We start from the raw sequence: 22,907 nt of genomic DNA, 5'->3' as shown, positions 1-22,907 counted from the left end.
AAATCCTGCCTGATTCATCTCTGCACAGTCTCAGCCCTGACTCAGAAACAGCTTTGCTGTCAGAAGTGTCCCCTGGGTCCTGGGATGCTCCCAGTCCTGCATCCTCCCTGCCAGATCAAAATCCTGGGAAAAATCTGCTGCCTGCTCTGCTGCCCCTCCCTGAGCACAGGGAAGTTGTTTCCCTCGTTTCAGGGAATGGTTTTGATCACAGGGTGGCTCAGAATCACTGAGAGATGTTTGCAGCTCTACCAACCCCAACTCCCTCCTTGGAAAGGAGGAGATGCAGAGAGGGGAGTGCTGCCTTCCCTCTGCAGCCAGGGAGGGCTGGCTGTGCCCTGGGACAGGGGGACAGAGGGACAGAGGGACAGGATGTGGCCCTGGGCCATGTGCTCATTCCTCTGACAGCTCCTACAAGTCCTTCTGTGGAGCAATCCCTGACAATGGATTTCCTGTGCTCCAAGGGACAATGTGTGTGTGACCACAGGGCTGCTCCTCTGCCAGCCTCAGCTCCCTGACTTCATTCCCAATGCCCACAGAATGCTGGCAGCTCTCCTTTCATTTTGTTTCTAGTGTTTGTGTTTCAGCAACAGGGAAGAGATCCTTGGATAGCTGTGACTTCCACTCAGAGCTTGTGTTTGACAACTGAAAACTTGACAACTGTAATTTGGAACCAAAACTCAGACACTTCCAACACACAAACTGAAAGGAGAATTAAAATAAAAAATCCCAATATGTTACCTTGTAATGCTTTTGTGCCTGGGAATGGGAAGATGGAATTCCCTGAGCTGCTTCCAGCCCACATTCCAGCCTGACATGGAAAACCTGCCCTGCCCCTGGTGTCACACCTGGCTTACCTTGTGCTGCTTTATTGCCTCTGCAACTCCCTGGAATATGGCCATGGGATTTAAGTCCAAAGTTCAGTTTACACAAAGGGAACTGTCTTAAAAGCTTCAGGTAGCTCTGCTCAAATAAACAAAGCAATCCTGAGACACTGATGTCCTCATGGCAAAGCTGGGAATGCCCCCCTCTGCTCGAGAGCTGAGCAACTCCCTCCTTGCACACACTGCTCTGGGGTTTGGATTTCTGTTCCATTTTCTCCACAAATACACAGAGAAAGCCTCATGACACTCCTGCAGAGCAAAGTCCAGCCCTTGCCAGTGGAGTTCTGCCTATCCAGGAATTGCAGGAGTGCTGCAGGTCAGCAGCCACCAACAGCTCCAAGTGGAGAGCCCAGAGAGCCCCTCCTGGGCTGTGCCTGGAGGCTGAAGGTCTGATTTCCCTCAGAGCAGCTCCTTGCTGCAGATAAAACATTTACAACACTCATGTGATGACAATTTTGCCCTTGGACACTTCCAAGTGTGGCTCAGCTGCTCTTTCATTTATTATTTCGTAGCTCCCTCAAAGGCAAAAATTTACAATAAAATTAAAAGCAACAAGAAGTTCTTCATTTGTGGAAGCTCCTGCCTGAGAGCAGTAAATATGGTTTGCAAGAATTCAAAGGCATTTTTTAATGCTGGTAAATTAAACTGCTTCTCTGCTGTCTGCTCCTCAGACTACAAAGAGATTCCTTGTGCTTTACCAGCTTCTCCTGCTCCTTTTTTTTTGTCCCCAGACAGCACCTGAGACATCTGATGTGTTAACAAGCAGTGTCCCTGTCAGGAAGGATATGGGGATCTGATCCTAGGAACTCCTTTCTGCCTTATGTGTAAGGCAGATCCCACTTGCCAGGTTGAGTTTGTTAACTGGAATTGGCTTTTTATTTTTAGGTTTAAAAAAAAAAAAGGAAAAATTGCATGAAAAGTCTCATCAGCTCCCAGGCAGCACACTGGGAAAAATGAAATAAAAATGTCTCAATCATGCATTGTCTTCTTGGGCTGTAGCAGTTAAAGAAATAAAAGTTTTATGTCACTGTGGCAATATTTTAAAAAAGGGGGGAGAAAAAAAGAAATCCTCTGTTGAACAGCCCCAAGATATCCACAAGGCAGCCAATGACTGACAAATTTTGGAGCAGTGTCAGAGTCCTGTGTGCCAGGATTAAAAGCATATGTAAACTTTATGGCCATGGCTCTTCCAGAGCAGTCTCCAGTGGGCTCTGTCTGCTGCCTTAATCAACACTTGGGGAGCTGCTCCTGCAGCCAGGCACAGCTGGGAGGGATTTTTATGGCAGAGAATTCCAAACAGGGCAGGAGCTCAGTGATGGGGACCACAATGAAAAGAAAGGGTGGAACTTTTGAGATAACAGAGGTGCCACAAAAGCTCTCATGGTGTCTCAGAGGTTCAGAGACCTGAAATCGCAGCCAGTGCCACCCCTGCCATGGCAGGGACACCTTCCCCTGTCCCAGGTGCTCCAGCCTGGCCTTGAACACTGCCAGGATCCAGGGGCAGCCACAGCTTCTCTGGGAATCCCATCCCAGCCCCTCCCCACCCTCCCAGGGAACAATTCCCTGCTCACATCCAACCCAAAGCCGCCCTCTGGCAGATGAAATGTTGGAATATTGTAAAAAGTGCACAAGCTCAACAGCATCATTCAAATGTCACCCTCCTGGCTGTAATTACACCCAGCTCCCAGGATCATGTGCTCACCCAGATTGTTGTGTGCTGGAGACATGGGGTTTGGTGATAAGTTTGGAGAACCTGAAAATCAAGAAGGGATAATTATTGCTATGGAATCTGCAGCAGGAAAAGCATTCACAGGATCTGCAGTGCTGCCCAGGCTTGTTGGAGGGACAGCCCACTGCTCACTGCAGCCTCACTTCTGCCACTGCAGCCTCTCTGATCTTCAGGACTCCTTCCAGAAGTATCAGCTTGCTGCCCCTCCACAGGGAATTCACTGAAGTTTAACCCATTCATCATTTTCCAAACTGAGCAGCACTTTGCTGTTTTACTTTCAGGTGTCATCCTGACAAACCCAGTCAGCTGGGCATTAAAGAGCTTGTGTGTACACTGACAGTCAAAATAAAATTAAAACCATAACACTTTGTATCCCCAGTCCTGCTGGGTTTGGGACAGTGGAGTATTGGATCAGGTTACACAGAATTTTATCCTCCATCATGTAAATTTGCTACAAATTCTGGGCCTATATTTTCAATATCTGCATTGGATGTCCCATGGATGCAGGCAGGTGGTGCAGCCCATTTTTACTTTTTCTTTCACACTGTTCTGAGCTTATTTCTTCTTATTTTTTCCTATAATGAGAAAAGTCCATCACATCTGAACATTAATATGATCTACCTGAACATAATAAATGGATTATTTGAACATAAATTAGGTACCCTCACTCCAAACCTGGCTTTTATTTTGTGGCAATGAGAGAAAACCTGGACATCCAAATTCCTTTGGGATACAGGCACTAAATGAAAAGCCCAAAGGTGACTCACCTGCATCCATGCTGGGGTTCATCTGGTGGTCACTGGTTTCTCCATCCTCACTCAAATAGCCTGGAGGAGGGGTCTCTGGAGGCACAAAATCATCACACCCTCAGTGCAACTGAAAACTCTGCATTGTAGGCACCAAAACCATTCACTTTGTCATTCACAAGGAGCTCAAATTCTTTTTTATTACTTTTCTTTCTCAAGCTGCTGGAGGGAGGAGCCAGCACAGCCAGGGTGATATCCATATTTGTGAATAACAGAGGAAGGGGAAAACAAAAAAATCCGGATTTTCAGTCCCATGAAACTTTAAGCCATGGAGGCAGTTTTCTGTCCACATATTTCTCCTCTCCTGGAGTGCAGCTGCATAACTTGCCCATGCAAATAAGGTGTAAATTGCTTGTAAAAGAGATACATAAATAGAAGAGCTCAATTCCATCAGAAATTTGGAGAGTTTTGCTCAAAATGGCTGAATTTCATTCAAATCTTAACCTGGTGTGGGAACATCCAGTTTAGATTTCACAATAAACTGAGGTTGTATGAAAATATGAGGCTGAATGAAAAGGTGAGTTTAAAACCAACAGAACAGAGCCATGAACAGCCCTGTTGAGTGGCCACATTTACAATTCCCAGCTATTCCTGCACTCTGCAGCTCCAGAGGAAGGATGGGAAGGAAAATTCCCATTCTGGGATCCCCAGGCAGGACTCCCTGTGCTCTCTGACCCCTCCCTGGATGGAAGACACAAGGTACCTGGAATGTAGTTGCTCTGGGGCTCGATACCTGCAGGGAAGTTAGTGTTCTCAGGGATGGAGTGGCTGTAATCATCCAGGGGAGGGAATTCTGCTGGGATCTCTGCGTGCCGAGGCACCAGCACCGGGGGCAGCACTGCGGAGGGAAAACAGCAAACAGCTTCCAAATCAAGGCAAGAAAGAGCAGAAATCCAGCTTGGAGTAACAGCTTCAGAGACATGCAGTGCAAAGAGGGCTTGTTAAGTCAGGATTTGATGGCCTCTGGAATAAAGCAGCAGGTGAGGATGGTGTTTGTTCCCAGCTGGGAATAGGAATCTGAGCACATCTGGTCTCTGTGCCCCTTGAAACTCCATTGAAGAGCTGCTGCACCCCAGGATTCCCAAGGAATGAGTTTCCCATAGGATGGAGCAGGCAGGTGGGATTAGCATAACCATCCTGCCAGGCTCTGCAGATCTGTGCTGACATGCAGCACGAGCTGCTGCAGCTCCAGATCAAAGTCTCCTCCAGAACAGGAAACTGGGAGCTGTTCTTAGACCCAGCTCAACAGTTAATCCTTCATTTAACCCCAGCAGTGAGGGGTGCACAGAGCACAGCTATGGGTCCTTCTGTGAGTTATGTGCACACAATGCCACCCTGGAACCTGCTCACTTGGATTTCATTGATTCCCAAGGATATTTCCCCCTCTGAGTGCAGGTTCATAAATTATTCTGCTCCATACAGTAAGGGATTATCACCAATAACAGACCCACTGTGCCTGGGAATGCCCTCAGAGATGGCTCCTGCTGCAGGAGAGGCTGGGGAGGGCAGAGAGCTCCTGGGAATGCCCCCAGAGATGCAGGAGGGCCTGAGATCTCCTGGGAATGCTCTCAGAGATACAGGAGGGGCTGAGATCTCCTGGGAATGCTCTCAGAGATGCAGAAGGAGCTGGAGAGGGCAGGGATTTCCTGGGAATGCCCTCAGAGATGCAGGAGGGGCAGGGATCTCCTGGGGATGCTCTCAGAGATGATGGAAGGGCTGAGCAGGGCAGGGATCTCCTGGGAATGCTCTCAGAGATGATGGAAGGGCAGGGATCTCTTGGTATTCATACCCCCAGAGATGCAGGAGGGGCTGGGATCTCCTGGGAATGTCCCCAGAGGTGCAAGAGGGGCAGGGATTTTCTGGGAATGCCCCCAGAGATACAGGAGGGGCTGAGATCTCCTGGGAATGCTCTCAGAGATACAGGAGGGGCAGGGATCTCCTGGGAATGCCCCCAGAGATGCAGGAAGGGCTGAGCAGGGCAGGGATCTCCTGGGAATGCTCTCAGAGATGCAGAAGGGGCTGAGGAAGGGCTGGGATCTCCTGGGAATGCCCTCAGACATGCAGGAGGGGCAGGGGAGGGAAGGGATCTCCTGGGAAAGCCTTCAGATATGCAGAAGGGGCTGGGATCTCCTGGGAATACCCTCAGAGATACAGGAAGGGCAGGGATCTCCTGGGAATGCCCTCAGAGATGCAGAAGAGGTTGGGGAGTGCAAGGATCTCCTGGGAATGCCCTGAGAGATGATGGAAGGGCTGAGCAGGGCAGGGATCTCCTGGGAATGCTCTCAGAGATGCAGGAGGGGTTGAGCAGGGCAGGGATTTCCTGGGAATGCCCTGAGAGATGCAGGAAGGGCTGGGATCTCCTGGGAATGCTCTCAGAGATACAGGAGAGGCTGGAGAGGGCAGGGATCTCCTGGGAATGCCTTTGGAGATGCAGGAGGGGCTGGGATCTCCAGGGAATGCCCCCAGAGATGATGGAAGCCTGAGCAGGGCAGGGATCTCCTGGGAATGCCCTCAGAGATGCAGGAAAGGCTGAGGAGCACAGGCTGTGCTGGTACCTGGGGTCTCCACTCTCTGGTAGTGGTAGGGGTTGACACACACTTCGTCCTTCTTCATGTTGAAGGCGAACTCGCACATCTCCATGGCGCGCAGCTCGTGGTGGCTGTGCAGGTCGGGCCAGCGCCACAGGCGGCAGTAAATGACGTGGGGGAGCCCCTTCCTGTGGGACACCTGCAGCCTCCCATCCAGGGACCTGCACAGGGACACAGGGAGAGGGTGAGCCTGCAGTTAGCACAGGGATGGCTCTGTCCTGGCACTGTCACCAAGCCCTGGCACGGTCACCCACACCAGGTCGCTGGTGCTCGTCTTCAGGGCAAGGATTTCCCTCCTGATTTTACTTATTTTATATATTTTATATATATTTTAATATATTTTATATATTTTATATCTTTTATATCTTTTATATCTTTTACATGTTTTATATATTCCAGCCTGCTTTGGGTTGGAAGGGATCTTAAAGGTCACCCAGTGCCACCCCTGCCATGGCAGGGACACCTTTTACCATCCCAGTTTGCTCCCAGCCCTGTCCAGCCTGGCTTTGACACTCCCAGGATCCAGGGGCAGCCCCAGCTGCTCTGGGAATTCCAGCCCAGCCCCTCCCCACCCTCCCAGGGAACAATTCCTTCCCAATATCCCATCTCATCCCATCCTCCTTTAGTCTGCAGCCATTCCCTGTGTGCTGTCCCTTCATCCCCTCTCCAGCTCTCCTGGAGCCCCTTTAGGCACTGGATGAAGCATCCACAACAAATAATATTTTTTTCATACAACATCTCTGCATTTACTTTTGGATATCTGGATTTTTCAATTTTTTTCTTTATATTTTAGTATTTTTTAGCAGAGACAAAAGCTACAGCCAGAAACAACACAACAATTCAGAGATACTCCTCAAACCCTGACACTGTCCTGAACAAGCAAAGTTTGCACAGCTCTCAAACATCTCTGCTGTGCCTGGAAAGGTGTTACATCTTCAAATATAAACACAGCCAGATGAATTTTCATTGGGACAAAATCAACACAGGTACCTTTTATGTAAATTTATCTACTATGTCTATAGAAAGTTCAGGAACTTTACAAACAGCCCAGTTCATTTTTCCAAGTTGCAGCTTGAAAGCAAATAAAGAGTTTTTACAGCACTGCTTGTTTTTATTTTCACATCTACCCTCCAGCTCATTTTTCACCCAGTCCCATCCTCACCCCAGAAACCCTCCTGGGAAGCAGGACAAGAGTTTTCAGCTCCTCTCCAGCAGAGGAAAAAGCTGGAGCAGGGTCTCCTCCATCCTGGATGGATGGGAGCTGCCCCAGGCACCTCCTTTGAAATCTAACCCTTCATTTCCCTTCTTCTCCTAATGACCCAAATGAAACACTTCAGGGCTTTGGTGAAATGAAATATTTCTCTTTTTTAATTTGTCAAGGAGAGAGAAAAATAAAGAAAATTGAAATTGTACTCGGAATTATTTCCCCTGGTTCTTTGTGTTGGCAGCAGAGTTAGAAAAACAAAGAGAACCCAAAGCAAAACACACAAACAATTATTGCAGAGAGGTTGGGCTCATCCTGGCTGCCCTGAGAGAGTTTTCCCAAAAGTTCCTCTGGCTTGGTACCACACACACCTTTGCAAACACTGCTACAACAACAGGGAAGGCAAAAAATAATTGATTCCAGCCAAAATTGGGGAATATTCCCAAGGAGAGTGGCTAGAGCTGAGCTTCTGGGGAAGGTGGGAATTTTGGTGTTGATTTATTTAGATCTGAGCTTCTGGGGAAGGTGGGAATTTTGGTGTTGATTTATTTGGACCTGAGCTTCTGGGGAAGGTGGGAATTTTGGTGTTGATTTTACTGGGGCCAAGACTGGAGTGATGTGAGCTCAAAACTAATCAGGCTGGAAAAACTTTTTTTAAAAAATATGAAAATATTCACTGAATTTAGCAAAAAGAGATGAGACAAGGAATAAACCAGGAGTGCTTCTCCATTCCCCTCATCTTTACCTGCTTGGCAGCATCCAAGAGAGGAAAAAAGAGAAAAAAGAATCTCAGACTATTCCAAGTATCCCACAGGAGACACAGCTGTGTTATTCCTGCTCCAGTCTGCACCAGCACATGGACATTGGGGATTTGGGTTGAGCAGCTGGGGATGGGGCATTAACACAAAATGTGAATTTGGGGTTGTTCACAGATGTGAATTTGGGGTTAGTCACAGATGTGAATTTGGGGTGTTCACAGATGTGAATTTGGGGTTATTCACAAATGTGAATTTGGGGTTATTCACCAATGTGAATTTGGGGTTACTCACAGATGTGAATTTGGGGTGTTCACAAATGTGAATTTGGGGTTATTCACCAATGTGAATTTGGGGTTACTCACAGATATGAATTTGGGGTTATTCACAGATGTGAATTTGGGGTTATTCACAAATGTGAATTTGGGGTTATTCACAAATGTGAATTTGGGGTTATTCACAAATGTGAATTTGGGGTTACTCACAGATGTGAATTTGGGGTGTTCACAGATGTGAATTTGGGGTTATTTCCAAGGATGGGCTCTCCCTATTCCCCAAGGGCTCCTCCTGCAGCAGCCCAGGCTCTGCCCACAGCACACAGAGGGAATTCTCTGCACTCTTATCTGAGGAGATTTTTACACTGACAGAGCCATCTGGTTCATGTTCAAATCCAGCTCCCCCCTCCCCTCCATGAGATAAAACAAAAACAATGATATTTCCCCAAAGCCCTGGGGGATCACTGGGTTTTTCTTGTTCTCCCTCCTGCTGTCCTGCCCCAAAACTCCAGGAGCCTTTTCCCCAACCCTCAAGGAACAACCTCTGGTGTGGCTGAGCTGGGACAGGAGAGGAGAGGAGCCAGCACTGCCCTGCTCAGGGTGACCCCAGGGGTGACCCCAGCTTGTGTCCCATGTGCAGAACCATCCCATAATAACCCCCAGGGTATTCCCTCTCCTTCTCCTGTCCTGAAAGGCTCCCAAAGGCTGATCCCAAACCATTCCAGAGCTCAGCTCATGCAGAATTAGCAGAATCCAACCCAAATTTCCCTTGGGATGCTGAATTCTTCCTCCCTTTACCTTTCCTTGCACCAGCCTGGGCTGAGCAGCTCTCTTGATAAATTTATTATTCCATATTATTTAACAGCATTTCTTTTGAAATTATTATTTTTTTTGCCAAAATTTAGTACTGAATTGTTGTCAATTTAAACATTGTCATCCAAGTATTGCTGCACTGCATGGAGTCCTTGAGAAGCAAAAATCACCTTTAGGATGGATCCATCCCTAAAAGCCATTTCCTAGGAAAATTCACCCCACCAAGCTGCCTCTCCAAATTCCAAATTCTGCTCAAAGAGCAAAGGGCAATGGAGAGGCTTTAATGGCAAAACCAGAGAGAGGAGGGAAAAAAATGACAGAAACATTGGAGCTTTATTTTTAAACAATCTGAATTAAACAGGAGAACATTGCACAACCTGAATTTGATTTCCAGGCCTGATTGGGGTTTTTTTTGCTGCTTGTTTGGGGTTTGTTGTTGTTGGGGTTTTGCTGTTGGGTTTGTTTTGTGGTTGCTTTTTTTAACTGTATTTAATTTGTAAGATCCTGGATTGCGAAACACAAAAAACCCACCCCACGTTCTGAAAGGTTTTGGTAATTTTATTTGTTCCTCTTTGAGCATTTTGCAGCTATTTTTAGATGGATACTGAAACTCTTCCTTGCACCCATTCTCCTGCTTTAAAAGCAAAGCTGAAATCAGGGGTGCACAAACCAGGAGTGCAAATTAAGGAAAGTGATCTAAGCAATCAAATATTTTTGCCCTGCCTGGAAAAATTCAGATTTACTCCCTTCCCCATCAGTTTTATATCTTGCAATAAAGCAAAATCCCTGAAAAACTCAAGTATCCAGTAACACCAACATGTGCAAAAAGGGAGAAGGCAAAAAGAAAAACCATCAGGGAGAAAAAATTGAAATTATTCATTTTAAAAACCACGAGCAGGAGCTGGTTTGTAAAGCCATGACTAATAATCTGCCAATTGCTCAAAAACTCACCAAGAACTGTGGCCACAGGCTGTGATTTTCTCCTCAACATGGTAAATAGTTCCTTACAGGCCCTGCATCTGGGCTACAGCAGGAAAATTAACATTTCTTCTTGTAGCAGAATCTGGATTTTGTGTGCAGAGCTCAGGAACATCCACAGGGCTTCACTTGGATAAAATCTCAACTTTCCCTCAACAGCAGCCAAATCAACAACAGGGAATAAAAAAATTGACCCACACAGCACATTTGTAAGTCCAAAGCTGATCCTCATCTCTTTTCCCCCTCAGTTTGCTCAGAAATTTTCCAATTTCTGGGGCAGTTTAACAGTGCTGTCATTCAAGGTCTGGAAATAGAAGTTGCCTGTGTCAAGCTGAGGTTTGCAATGCACTGCCAGAGAGGAAACTAATCATCAACACTCCTGCTCAAAATGTAGAGAAGATTAAAAGAATTCATATAGGTGTCATTTTTAATATGTAATTTTATATGTGTAATTAATATATGTGTAATTTAATATGTGGAATTAATATGTGTGTAATTTTATATGTGTAATTAATATATGTGTAATTTTCAACACTCCTGCTCAAAATTTATAGAAGATTAAAAGAATTAATAAATGTGTAATTTTTAATATGTAATTTTATATGTGTAATTAATATATGTGTAATTTTCAACACTCCTGCTCAAAATTTATAGATTAAAAGAATTAATATAGGTGTAATTTTCAAAATATCTCTATGGAGAGGGCAAGTTTTTACAACCTTGAGATGAATGGAGTTAAAGGAATTTCCCAAAGCACAAGAGAAGTTTGTGGCAGAGCCAAGAGCAGGAGAATGAATCTGTCCCTCCCTGCTATCAATGATCACCTCAATTTTGTGCTGCTGGTTTTTCCTTTCCCACTAAAATTCTCTTTTGGATTTGGGAGGAAACCACACATCCTTTCCAGCACAGGAAAGATTTTAAATTCAAAGAGAAATTCTTGGTTTCTTCTGGTGCTGCACAATTCCTCTGCTCAAGTCTCGTTTGCAAAGAGCTGAAAAGAGCAAAATTCTCAATATCCCTTGTGGAAATGTTGTTTTTTTTGTTTTTTTGGGGTTTTTTTACCTGCCTTTTTCAGTCTTTTCAGCCTCCCCTTCCCCCTGTGCAGAGCTGCAGCCCTGGGAGTTGATGTCAGGATCAGATTATGACAGCATGAGTCATTTATTAAGATTCCAGTAAGCTCTTTAGCAGGTGCCTTGAGACCTTATTTTTCAGAGTCTAATTTCACATTCAGACATAAGTACATTTTATTGGTTTACCATAAACTCTCTGCCCATTGTTGCCTCTCTCACCCTCTGCTGCTCCTGGATTCTTGTTCCTCTTCCACTCTCAGTTTAATTTAGATTTCTTTTAAAGGATCTCATTTTCTCATATATCATCAACTATTTTTCTCCCTGTATTTTTTTACTGATCTGTGTTATTTACACCCCTTCTGTTCCTGCCCCAGCTGCAGGACATTGGTTGGTGGCTCCCAAACCCAGCTCCCTCTCCTCTATTTTTAGTCATTTTGTAATTTTATGTCTCTCCATTTCTTTCAGCTCCTCCTTTTCCTGATAGCCAGGAGCACAGCAAACAAATAAGATCCTCCAGAGACCCAAGCACACACCCCAGAAAGGATAGAATATATCCTAATGTTTAATTAAAGCTTAATCACAAACTTCCTAATATACACTCCAATATTTCTGCTTTTTCTCCACAGAAAATGAGGGGTAGAAATGGAATCTGAGGCTGTTTTTCTGAAGGCATTGCATCCCTGCTACCTCTAAATGTGAAACCCAGTTTTTCTAAGCAGACCTGCTCCTTTAATTTATTTCTGCAAAGTTGATTGGCCCAAATCTGTGTCAGACTCATGGAAATTTATTTGTGCTTGAGCCTTAAGGGTGCAGGGAGTGGACACAGGAGAGGTTTCTGAACGTGTCTTTGTGAAAAGCCATTTATCAGAGCTCTTCCCAGAATCCCAAATTTAACTCCAAAGCTGAAATCCAAAACCCAAGCCACTTTTTTCATCCAAGCAAACCAGCAACTCCCCTGTCCCAGGGGATTCCATGGGCAGGGCACTTTTATCAGGACAAAAGGGATGGATGGAAATGCCAAGGAAATTCAAATAATCTTCCAAAACAAAAGCATTTCAAGGAGGAGTGAATTACAGGAGCACATGGCAATCAAAAGGAAGAAAAAGGCAAAAAAAGCTGCTCTGAAACTCAGTTATTCTGTCAGCCTCCATGCACTCACACTGATTTACATTTCAGATCTAGTTTCTATGAGCATCTTCTTGATGCTGTAGGGAAAAAAATGCTCCTATTTTCACTGAAATCAAGAGAGCTCTGCAAATCAACATCAGCTGTGGATATAACCCAGCTAAAGCAGAGCAGGAGAACCCAGGAGAGAAAGGAAAAAGAAACTTGTGCTGCACAGTGCTTGGACAGAAGGCTCACACCAAGAGCTGCTGCCCCAAATATGTGAGTGCTAACAAAAGAAAAGGGATTATCAGGGGGAGTGTGGAAAAATGACAGTTTTGAGATCTTGGCCTCCCCTTCACAATAAATCCAATTCCCAGTGCCTTCAACAGAACCTTCACATAAATACCAGAGTCAGAACAGGCTCCTCAGACAAATGTTTGTGCGTTCTATCAAGTTGGGACAGAGCCAACATTTCTTATGGAAACATTTCTGGTGGTCCTGGACAAAGAACATGTTTACTTTATAGCAGATATAGCTAAAAATACATTGTGCTCCAGCCTCCAATTATCTTGTTTGGAATAGTTTGAGGCTACTCCAGGTTCCTTGCTGTTATTTTCTTTATTATACAGTGAAAGTGTTGCTGCTTTTCCTGTAATTTGCAAAGCAGCTATTTGCAGGTTTGCCCATCTGTGTTTGGGCCTCCCCCGCATGGATAACGAGATCCAGGGTGAAATTTTCCAGAGTTCCCATCTCCCATTTTCAAAAGCAACTTAAGGCAGAGATCAATGTTCTGCTGGAATTACAGAGCTTTTCCCCTCATGCCACTGGCTCTGTGTTCCATTTTCAGGCTGGGTTAGCAGCCACCCAGATGTGTAATTATTTGCACAACCAGTAGCAATTAACAGCACACCACAAACAAGGGGAGCTGCTCCCACAAACTTCCTCCAGCCTCCTCCCCACCCCTCCTTGGGATGTCCTTTGGGATCCATCCCATGCTCAGATGCTCTCTGAGGGGATCTGGTCTCCTTTAAATAAAATCCAGTTTGCTTATAAAAACCTTTCTGGGTTCCTTATCAGCCTCTCCCATTTTTCCAAAGAATTATTTGTCCCCCTCTCCATTCCAAAGGAGCTTTCCCAGCTCCAGCATGGCAGTGAATCAGTTGTGGGTGAATCACTTCCCATGTGCTTCATCCCAGAGCAGATTCCCACAGGCTTTCCCCCCTAATCCTGATGACACAGAGCAACCCAAACAAAGCCTGGAGTTTCCACCAGGAGTTTTTCCAGCAGCAGTTTACACAAGGTGAGTGCTGAGGTGAAAAGGGTGCTGGTAATTTTACAGCTCTGAGCTTGTGAGCCACCAGTGATGCAGGAGAAATCCAGCTCCAAAATCCTGCTCCAAAATCAATCCTGCTCCAAAATCCAGCTCCAACATCCAGCTCCAAAATCAATCCAGCTCCAAAATCCTGCTCCAAAATCCTGCTCCAAAACCCAGCCCCAAAATCCTGCTCCAAAATCAATCCTGCTCCAAAATCCAGCTCCAACATCCAGCTTCAAAAATTCAGCTCCAAAATGCTGCTCCAAAATCCTGCTCCAAAACCCAGCTCCAAAATCCTGCTTCAAAACCCAGCTCCAAAACCCAGCTCCAAAATCAATCCAGCTCCAAAATCCTGTCCAAAACCCAGCTCCAAAATCCTGCTTCAAAACCCAGCTCCAAAACTCAGCTCCAAAATCCAGCTCCAAAATCCAGCTCTGAAAATCCAGCACCAAAATCCTGCTCCAAAATCCAGCTCCAAAATCCTGCCCCAAAATCAATCCTGCTCCAAAACCCAGCTCCAACATCCAGCTCCAAAACCCTGCTCCAAAATAAATCCTGCTCCAAAATCCTGCTCCAAAATCCTACTCCAAAATCAATCCAGCTCCAAAATCCTGCTCCAAAATCCTGCTCCAAAACCCTGCTCCAAAACCCAGCTCCAAAATCCAGCTCCAAAACCCAGCTCCAAAACCCAGCTCCAAAATCAATCCAGCTCCAAAATCCTGCTCCAAAACCCAGCCCCAAAATCCTGCTCCAAAATCCAGCCCCAAAATCCAGCTCCAACATCCTGCTCCAAAACCCAGCTCCAAAATCCTGCTCCAAAATCCAGCTCTAAAAATCCAGCACCAAAATCCAGCCCCAAAATCCAGCTCCAAAACCCAGCTCCAAAATCAATCCTGCTCCAAAACCCAGCTCGAAAACCCTGCTCCAAAATCCCGCCCCAAAACCCAGCCCAGAAGAGCAGGATGCCTTCAGGGAGCACTGCAGATTTCAGATGGAGTGGCTCATGAAAAGCTCACACCAGTTAATATTTTACAGTCTCTTCTCTCTGTAAATACCAGTGAAATCAGAAATGGAGGAAGCACTTTGTAAACTCCTCTGTCTCATAATCAGCTTTTACAACCTCTGAGGGGGCTCAGGGCAGGCAGGAGGTGCTGCTGCTTTTGTGATTTGGGGGCTGGTTCTGTACAATTAAAAAAAAGGGTTCTTTGGACCAGAGAGGTAGAAAAAAACTTCAGCTGAAATATTTTTTCCCCTCACCTCAAACTCTCAGCAGCAAAAAGGAAGCTGTGTATGGGGCCTACCTGAAAGCTTCCTTTCTTCCTGTGACTCTCCAGAGCAGGGGCAGGGGTTGTGTTCAGGCTGCACAAGTCACTCCCTCCAGCCAAGACAATTATCTTATTCATGGAAGCCAAATTCTGCCTCCCTAAATTACAGATTATGTTTTAAAAAAACTGAAAAACTTTGAGAAAAGGAGGGGGAAGAGTATCTTATCTTCCCCATGCTGCTCACCAAAAATGTGATTTTTTTTTTCCCATGGTGTTGCTGTCTGGGTGCATTTCCCTCTGTCCTTCACTCTTCCCTGCCCTGGTGATGTTGGAGTGAGGATGTCTAATTCCAAAGAGCTCTGACTAATGCAGGATGTGTGGGAGAGCAGCTCCATGAATAAGAGCTCTCCAGAGCACCAGGATCACGCTAAGTCACTCTTATCACCCAAACAGGATCTCCAGAGAGTGTGTGTGTGTGTTTGTGTGCACAGGGGCCTTCCTGTTGCTCCCTGGAAATCCAGCTGGGGTGACAGAAAAGGCAGCAGGAAAAAAAGCAAGTGGCTGAATCAATATAAACAAATACTTTATTTTCATGTAAATGTCAGTAGTAATAAAATCTTGACGCAAGAAGTGATTAAAGAACAACCCAGAAAAAAAAAAAACCCAGCATGAAAACAGGTCACCTTTCAACCACCACAGGACACAGAACTGTTCCCAAATGAGATGTTTTTCAAAAGTTTTCCATGGGGTGCCCACTAGGAACAGCTGAAAATATCAACTGCATCCAAACTCACATTTAAGGAACAGAGAGCCACTTCAGACACCTTTCCTGGTGTCAGCTCCCCCTTCCCTCCCTCCAAACTCAAAAGAATATTTGATATTCAGGGCCTGGGAACCTCACTGGATAAATGCTTAAACACTGAGCTTAAACCAGATCTGCAGCTTGCCAAGGAGAGGGAATGAGGAGGGAAGCAGACCCACAGGTAAATATTAGTTTGTACTTGAAAAAGCCAGGGCACATTTTAAAGCTGCTTTTGATTTTCATCAACCTCTGTCAAGCACTGGAAGGCCAAGGTGACACAGGGGGACAAGCAGCTGGTGTCTCTGGCAGCTGCTCCAGGGGGACAGTGACACAGCCAGGCAAATGATGGGAAATGGGCAGCAGAATTCCAGAAACAAGGGATGTTTTTCTTCCCAATTTCCTTTCTGGCCCCTCCTGGCTGGTGCCAGGCACACAGGAGGTGGGCTGGGCTGTGTGTGTGGTTCTGGCACTTTCCAGAGGGGCAGGGAATGCTGCTTGGGAATGTTCCCCTCCTCTCTGCTCCCACACAGACCTCACACCTTCCCAGATAAAGCCTGGAAGTTCTTGGGAGCCACGGGAGAGACCCCACCTGTCCTGAAGCAGCAGCCAACACCCTGTGCTGTGCCCTGAATGGCAATCCAGAGAAACAATTTCCAGTTCTTTCAAATCCTGCAGTGTTTTCAGCATTCTGTCCATCTCTGCCACCATCCCAGCACTCTGATGTCACCCTGAGCCCAACAGAACCACCCCAGCACTTTGATGTCACCACAAGACCACCACTGCTTGCTCCAAATCAAAGTTCTGGGGGAACTTCAGAGCTAGCCACAATCACTCTGCAGATGAAATGCAGACACCCAGGAACACCACCCAGCTCCTCCAAACCAACATGATGAGGCACAGAGGGGTAACTCTCAATTATGGCCTTTTTCTGTCTCCTCTGGAGCAGCAAAATGCACTTGCTGGGTGCCTGGTGACTCAGAGAACAGAGGGATTTCCACTGAATCATCCCCAGGGTTTTAAGCACCCTGCAGGTTGTGTTGATTGGAGATGTCTCACTACCTACACCTTCCCTAAATTCTGTCCAGGGCAGCAGAGTGAAGGACACAGCACAGACCAAAGAGCAGGAATCCTCTGGGAATACCTGGATGCTACAAAAAGGAATCATGGGCAAGCACAGCAGGAGCAGCACTGCTCACTCCCACAGCATGTGAGCACAAAGATAGGGAAACAATGGGATAAGTCACAAATATTTGACTTCACAAGTCAAGACAGTTTTCTTTCCCCTCCCCTCGTGACTAAGCCTTTGGTCCACACACCCACTCCATCCTCAAAAAAACAACTCTGTGAAACAAATGTGATTGCTCTGAAACACACAGAGGCAATGACCAAGCAGCCTCCCCCTCACTGCACTCAGCCTATTTACTGAGAGTCTGCTCTGTTTGGAACAGGACCCAACTCCCCCTCTCCATGAGACATTAAACAAATCCTCTCCACCTTCCTCAGCCCATTCCCAAACCTCCAAGGCTGCAGAACATCCTTCTCCTTGCTGAACTAGCTGCTGCCAGGGGAAGGACACCACAGTGTGCCAGCTGGTCCCAAAGCAGCACCAAAGCCATGGCAAGGGCTGTGCCAGGGGCTGTCCCCTCCAGGAGAGCACTGCCAGCTCCAGGCTCTGCCTCCCAACATCCCTGAGCAGGTGAGCTCCAGCTCTGTGCCACACCTTAATGGGTTAAACTGGCAGAGGGGAGATTTGGATTTATATAAGGAAGGAATTCCTGCCTGAGAGGGTTCCCAGAGCAGCTGTGGCTGTCCCTGGATCCCTGGAATGTCCAAGGCCAGGCTGGGCAGGGCTTGGAGCAGCTGGGACAGTGGGAGGTGTCCCTGCCATGGTGAGATTTAAGGTCCCTTCCATCCCAAACCTTTTGTTGTTCTCTGATTCTGCACCTCACCTGTACTGTGTCTCTGTGCTGTCCCAGCACTGCTGGAATGGCAAAGGCAGAAATCTCAGCCTCAGCCCCATCCTGGCTCAGACTTGCTGCATCAAATCTTACTCTAGAAACCACTCACCATCCAGAACCACTGCTCCAGACCACCCCTAGCACCCTTCCCAGCCATTTGCTGTTTGATACATTTTCTTATGCAGAAGAAAATCCAAACCTCTGAAGGACCTACCCCTTCTTTTTCCTTCCAGCAATCAAAACAACTTGCCTGTCCTTGTGTCATCCCAGCTAATCTCTTCCTCCTCCCTGGCACATCAGATAAATATCTTGTTCCTGTAACCCATCAGAAAACACAGCTGCTAAAATTATCACTGTGACCCATCAATCACCCTCCTCTCACACTGTCCCGTATCTTCTCAGAGGTATTAAGTTCAAAACCTTGTCCTCAGGGCACTCCAGCCCTGTTTTAGAACACAAATGAGAGCTCCCACCCACAGCAGCTTCTCCCAAACTCCATGTCCAGGCTGGACATCCCCCTCTGGCTTTTCCTTCCCTCCCACCTGGGCCCCTCTCCCTGCTTTTCAGTGCTGCAGAAATTCCTTCCAGCCCTGAAGAGATGGAAGGATGATCCTTCACCATCTCATTTCCTTGGGAAGGCTGATTAAACTGAGAGCACCAACCAGAAGCAAGCAGACAAAAAGGTTTGCAGGGAGCAGATAGAGCAAAATTATTGAAGTAATTAATACAGCCCATGGTTACAGTTTTCCCTGGATATTCCCAGGAGTACTGCCTTGCATCTCTGAGCCTGCCAGCTCCTCAGTACAGGGACAGTCTGTATTTTTTCCCCCTCTTCTAAAGCAATAAGCACGTTCTTGGCAGCTAAATTATTAATAAGGAACAAATGGTAATTGATTTATAGATGAGCCTCAAAAAGAAGATTTGTCTTCTTCAGCCTCTTAAGTCACCATGCCCCATGGCTTTGTGCTGGTTCCATCCCCTCCAAAATGTCCCACCCAGACCTGTAATGCAGCACATCCAGCTCCAAATGATCTGTGGATTTGTGACCCCTTCACCTCTGTTGTATCTGACCACTGACCAGATATTGCAAAAGAGAAACAAAGTGCTCATTGTTCCTCCTGCCTCCCTCTCTTCTCAGCCGGCAAGAAAAAACTTAACTGGATTAGTTCTTAAGACTTTATTTTTATCCATTGTGAGTTGGTGAGAAAAAAAAAAAAAAATACTCATGGAAAAGATGAGTTTTGAATTCAGGCTTTGAATATGCTGAGCTTGGGGAATTAGCTCTGAGTGCTGGTGGAAAGTTCCACAGTTCTGGCCCAGGACTTCACAGCACAAGTCTCAGTCCTGCTCCTCAGAGCACGACTTTCTCACATTTCAGCTGCAGCACTCAGCAATGCTCTGCCCGAGCTGGGGATCTCCCCTGCTCTTTCCCTGCACGGATCTGGGCTCCCTTGTGAGGCAGGAGAGCAGCTCCTCCCCAGGCTGCCGTGTTTATTGGAATCACACACCCTCCCCACGCCTTTCACAACATTCCCCACAAGTTGTTTGGCACCGAGCAGCAGCCAGCCTGCCACAAACTCAACCTTTGTGAGGCACAGCCGTGGCTTCACTGAGAGCAACCCAAAGTTTGTTTCTAGAAACGTGATGGAGATGACATGTAAAACACACAGCCCTGCTGCTTAAAGGCTGGCTCAATCCCAAACAATGGGAGCTCTTCCACGAGGCAAAACCAGACCTTCAGAGGCTTGTGGGCAAATACACTGTCACTGAATATTTTGTCATAGAAGCAAGAGCCTAAAAATACAGCAGGAGCAGATAATGCAGAGCGACAGCGCGGCACACATCCTGCTGCACTCTGTAAACAGCCCAGTGTGAGCTGGCACCATTGTACAAACCAGGCCACCCATGCCTAAAGTGGGACAGTGGTTTGTGAGCAGCTGCAGCCTGCACCCCAAATCCCTGTGCTCCTCCATCCCAAATCCCCTGTGCTCCTCCATCCTAAATCCCTGTGCTCCTCCATCCCAGATCCCCTGTGCTCCTGCATCCCAAATCCCTGTGCTCCTCCTGCAGCCTCCATCCCAAATCCCTGTGCTCCTCCATCCCAAATCCCTGTGCTCCTCACCCCACAAATCCCTGTGCTCCCCATCCCAAATCCCCTGTGCTCCCCATCCCAGATCCCCTGTGCTCCCCATCCCAAATCCCTGTGCTCCTCCATCCCAGATGCCCTGTGCTCCTCCATCCTAAATCCCTGTGCTCCTCCTGCAGCCTCCATCCCAAATCCCCTGTGCTGCTCCTGCATCCTCCATCCCAAATCCCCTGTGCTCCTCCATCCCAGATCCCTGTGCTGCTCCATCCCAGATCCCTGTGCTCCTCCATCCCAAATCCCCTGTGCTCCTCCATCCCAGATCCCTGTGCTCCTCCATCCCAAATCCCTGTACTACTCACCCCACAAATCCCCTGTGCTCCTCCATCCTAAATTCCTGTGCTCCTCACCCCACAAATCCCTGTGCTCCTCCATCCCAAATCCCTGTGCTCCTCACCCCACAAATCCCTGCGCTCCTCACCCCACAAATCCCTGTGCTCCTCCATCCCAAATCCCCTGTGCTCCTCCATCCCAAATCCCTGTGCTCCTCACCCCACAAATCCCTGCGCTCCTCCATCCCACAAATCCCTGTGCTCCTCACCCCACAGATCCCTGCGCTCCTCCATCCCAAATCCCCTCTGCTCCTCACCCCACAGATCCCTGCGCTCCTCCATCCCAAATCCCCTCTGCTCCTCACCCCACAAATCCCTGTGCTCCTCCATCCCAAATCCCTGTGCTCCCCATCCCAGATCCCCTCTGCTCCTCACCCCACAGATCCCTGTGCTCCTCACCCCACAAATCCCTGTGCTCCTTACCCCACAAATCCCTGTGCTCCCCATCCCAAATCCCCTGTGCTCCTCACCCCACAGATCCCACTCTGTTTGGGAGCAGTGCTGGGAAGCTCTGCTGGGAGCATGGCTGGGCTGTCTCAGGAGTTGGGAGAGGTGAGGAAGGGGCACTTTGGGGTCCCATCCCTGCACCCAGAGCTGCACCAGGCCCTGCCCACAGCAGGAAACCCAGCCAGGGATGTGCTGGTTCACCACGGGGTTATGATTCTGAAAAACTTCTCCTCCTCCTCCCCTCTGCCAGGGACAGGCTGTTGAGATCTCCTTTCTCTCAGCACAAATCAAAGATAAAACATGAGTGCCCCAGGTAACTGGGATACATCATATTCTGCATTCCTTGCTCCCATTTCCAATATTTGGGCTTGAAGGGGAAAATATTTTGTTTAGCATAAATGAGAGAATAGTAAAAGCCACAGCAGATTGAAAAAAGTGAGGCTCTGGGGACACAGTTCCCCAACAGAGCAAAGTGAGATGAATTTCTTGTTCTAGCACATAAAGCTTAGCTGGATTTGGTAATTAAACCCAAGTTCTCAAAATCTTCAGGTGCTTTTTAAGAGTTTTATCCTTATCAGAATTGTCCCCATTGCTCTCAATGCTTTTCTGTAAACACAAGTGGCAGGTCCCTGCTGTGCAGGAGTGCCAGGATACTGGAAACGCTCCAGGAGTTCCAACACCACAAAAATAGATGTCAAAACTTGAAATCATGAATGCAGTTATGCATAACAGTTCCAAAAAAAAAAAAAAGAAAAAAACTTGAATGAGGCAGGAGCATTCAGACAGTTTAATCTGGGCTCAGAACCTCCCCTGTGCCCAGAGCTACACAAAGTTCTCAGCTGCAGGAGGGTGTCCAGAAAAGCAACCAAAAGCAGCTCCCCAAACCTGCAAGGTTTGTTTCCTTGCAGGAGAGCTCTCCAGCTGAACCTGTGTGTGCTCATTTGCACATGGAATGAATTCAGCAAATTCCATTGCAGCCCTTCACAGCCTGGCTCTTGAGGATGTGATTGTTTTATGGCAGCACCCACTAATCCCCGCTAAAACCCGGCCAAATATCAGCCCTAATACACAACCAGCAGGGAGAGAAAGTCCCTGAGCCAGGAATTTCCATTCCAGCAGGATGAGCAGGTAAATGAGATGGACAAACAGGAAGGAGCAGTTGGCCCAGGAGCTGTGGACCGGGGTGTGAAGTGGTTTAGTGGGGAAAAGAAATGAAAAACATCCCCATCCCATTCTTCCTGCAGCAATTAATGAGATTTCACTTTCAAAACATGGGTGCTAAAGTCCAGGTGAGCAAATCATGGGAAATCCATGGTTTCTTTTTACAGGCAGGGAAGGAAAAGAGGGGGAAACACATGCTAAGAACTGAAAATACACATTTTTCTGAAAATCAGAGTGGCATCAGGAAGGGCAATGTGTGCATGAGCAAAGCAAGGAGCACCAATCCTTCCTGCTCTGCTGATCACCCTTGACAAATCATCATGACTCTTTGGGGATTCTTCTAAAATCTGCTTTTTATTATTTACTCGTATTTTTTAGGAAGATAAGATTGTCTCTGCCTTTGAAACTTCCACAAGGGCCCCACACTCCCACACAGAAGGAGTTCACTGCTATAAAAGCTCTGGCTGCTCAGCCAGCTACTACTTAGGAATAAAAAAAACAACGTGGATGGCTCCAGGAGGTACTGATATGGAAATCATAAAAAAAAAAAAAAAAAAAAAAAGGTGGTATTGGGGATTTATTGGGGATTTTTGGGCACTTGATGTTAAGAATTTAATAAAAATAAATGAAAAAATGAGAAGGAGGGGAAAGGGAAGGGAAAGGGAAAGGAAAGGGAAGGGAAGGGAAAGGAAAGGAAAAGGAAAGATAAAAGAAAGGGAAAGGAAAGAGAAAGGAAAGAGAGAAGAAAGGGAAAGGAAAGGGAAAGGAAAGAGAAAGGAAAGGAAATAAAATGAAATTAAATAATAAAATGAATTAAAAGAGAATTAAAATAGAAAAAATAAAATAAAATAAAATAAAATAAAATAAAATAAAATAAAATAAAATAAAATAAAATAAAATAAAATAAAATAACTGAAAGGGCTGGAGCAGGGCCAGGCTGCCCAGTGAGGGAACCCTCCCCTGAGCAAAGCTGCTGCATTGCTGCCTCCCAAGTGATGGTGCATCCGTGTCAGGTGCTGCCTTGGCAGAAGCATTTCCTGCTAATGGCCTCTGAATTGTTTTGTGCCAGACGTGGGACATTCCCCAGAGAGCTGTGGGAATGCACGGTGCCATTTGTCCCACCTGCTCCCAGCCCAGCATCCCCACCTGCTCAGGGAACCTTGGCATTCCATGAGCTTGGAATGAGCTTGGAATGTGCTAAAATGTGCCTGGAATGTGCTGGGAATGTGGGGGGCGTTTGCTGGACTCATTTCACTCATTTCCCTCTCCCATCTAAGC

General features: G+C 46.8%; 1 protein-coding gene across 2 annotated transcripts in view; it reads right to left on the bottom strand.

The window, feature by feature from the left end:
* Positions 1–22,907, bottom strand: part of SMAD3 (SMAD family member 3) — a 66,840-nt gene that overhangs the window by 11,503 nt on the left and 32,430 nt on the right. Inside the window, exons 2-5 of one of the 2 annotated variants that reach the window (XM_033070959.1) lie at positions 5,972–6,165; positions 4,120–4,254; positions 3,378–3,452; positions 2,584–2,634 (exon numbers count right to left, since the gene is read on the bottom strand). In XM_033070959.1, the coding sequence (XP_032926850.1) occupies positions 2,584–2,634; positions 3,378–3,452; positions 4,120–4,254; positions 5,972–6,165 (455 nt within the window). The remainder of the gene's footprint in view (positions 1–2,583; positions 2,635–3,377; positions 3,453–4,119; positions 4,255–5,971; positions 6,166–22,907) is intronic. The other variant, XM_033070960.1, reaches the window with a different exon arrangement.

The sequence above is a fragment of the Catharus ustulatus genome, chromosome 12 (genome assembly GCF_009819885.2).
Source record: "Catharus ustulatus isolate bCatUst1 chromosome 12, bCatUst1.pri.v2, whole genome shotgun sequence".
In the NCBI taxonomy this organism is placed as follows: Eukaryota; Metazoa; Chordata; class Aves; order Passeriformes; family Turdidae; genus Catharus; species Catharus ustulatus.
The sequence above is the reverse complement of the archived record's forward strand: the minus strand, read 5'-3'. Positions and strand labels throughout refer to the sequence as shown.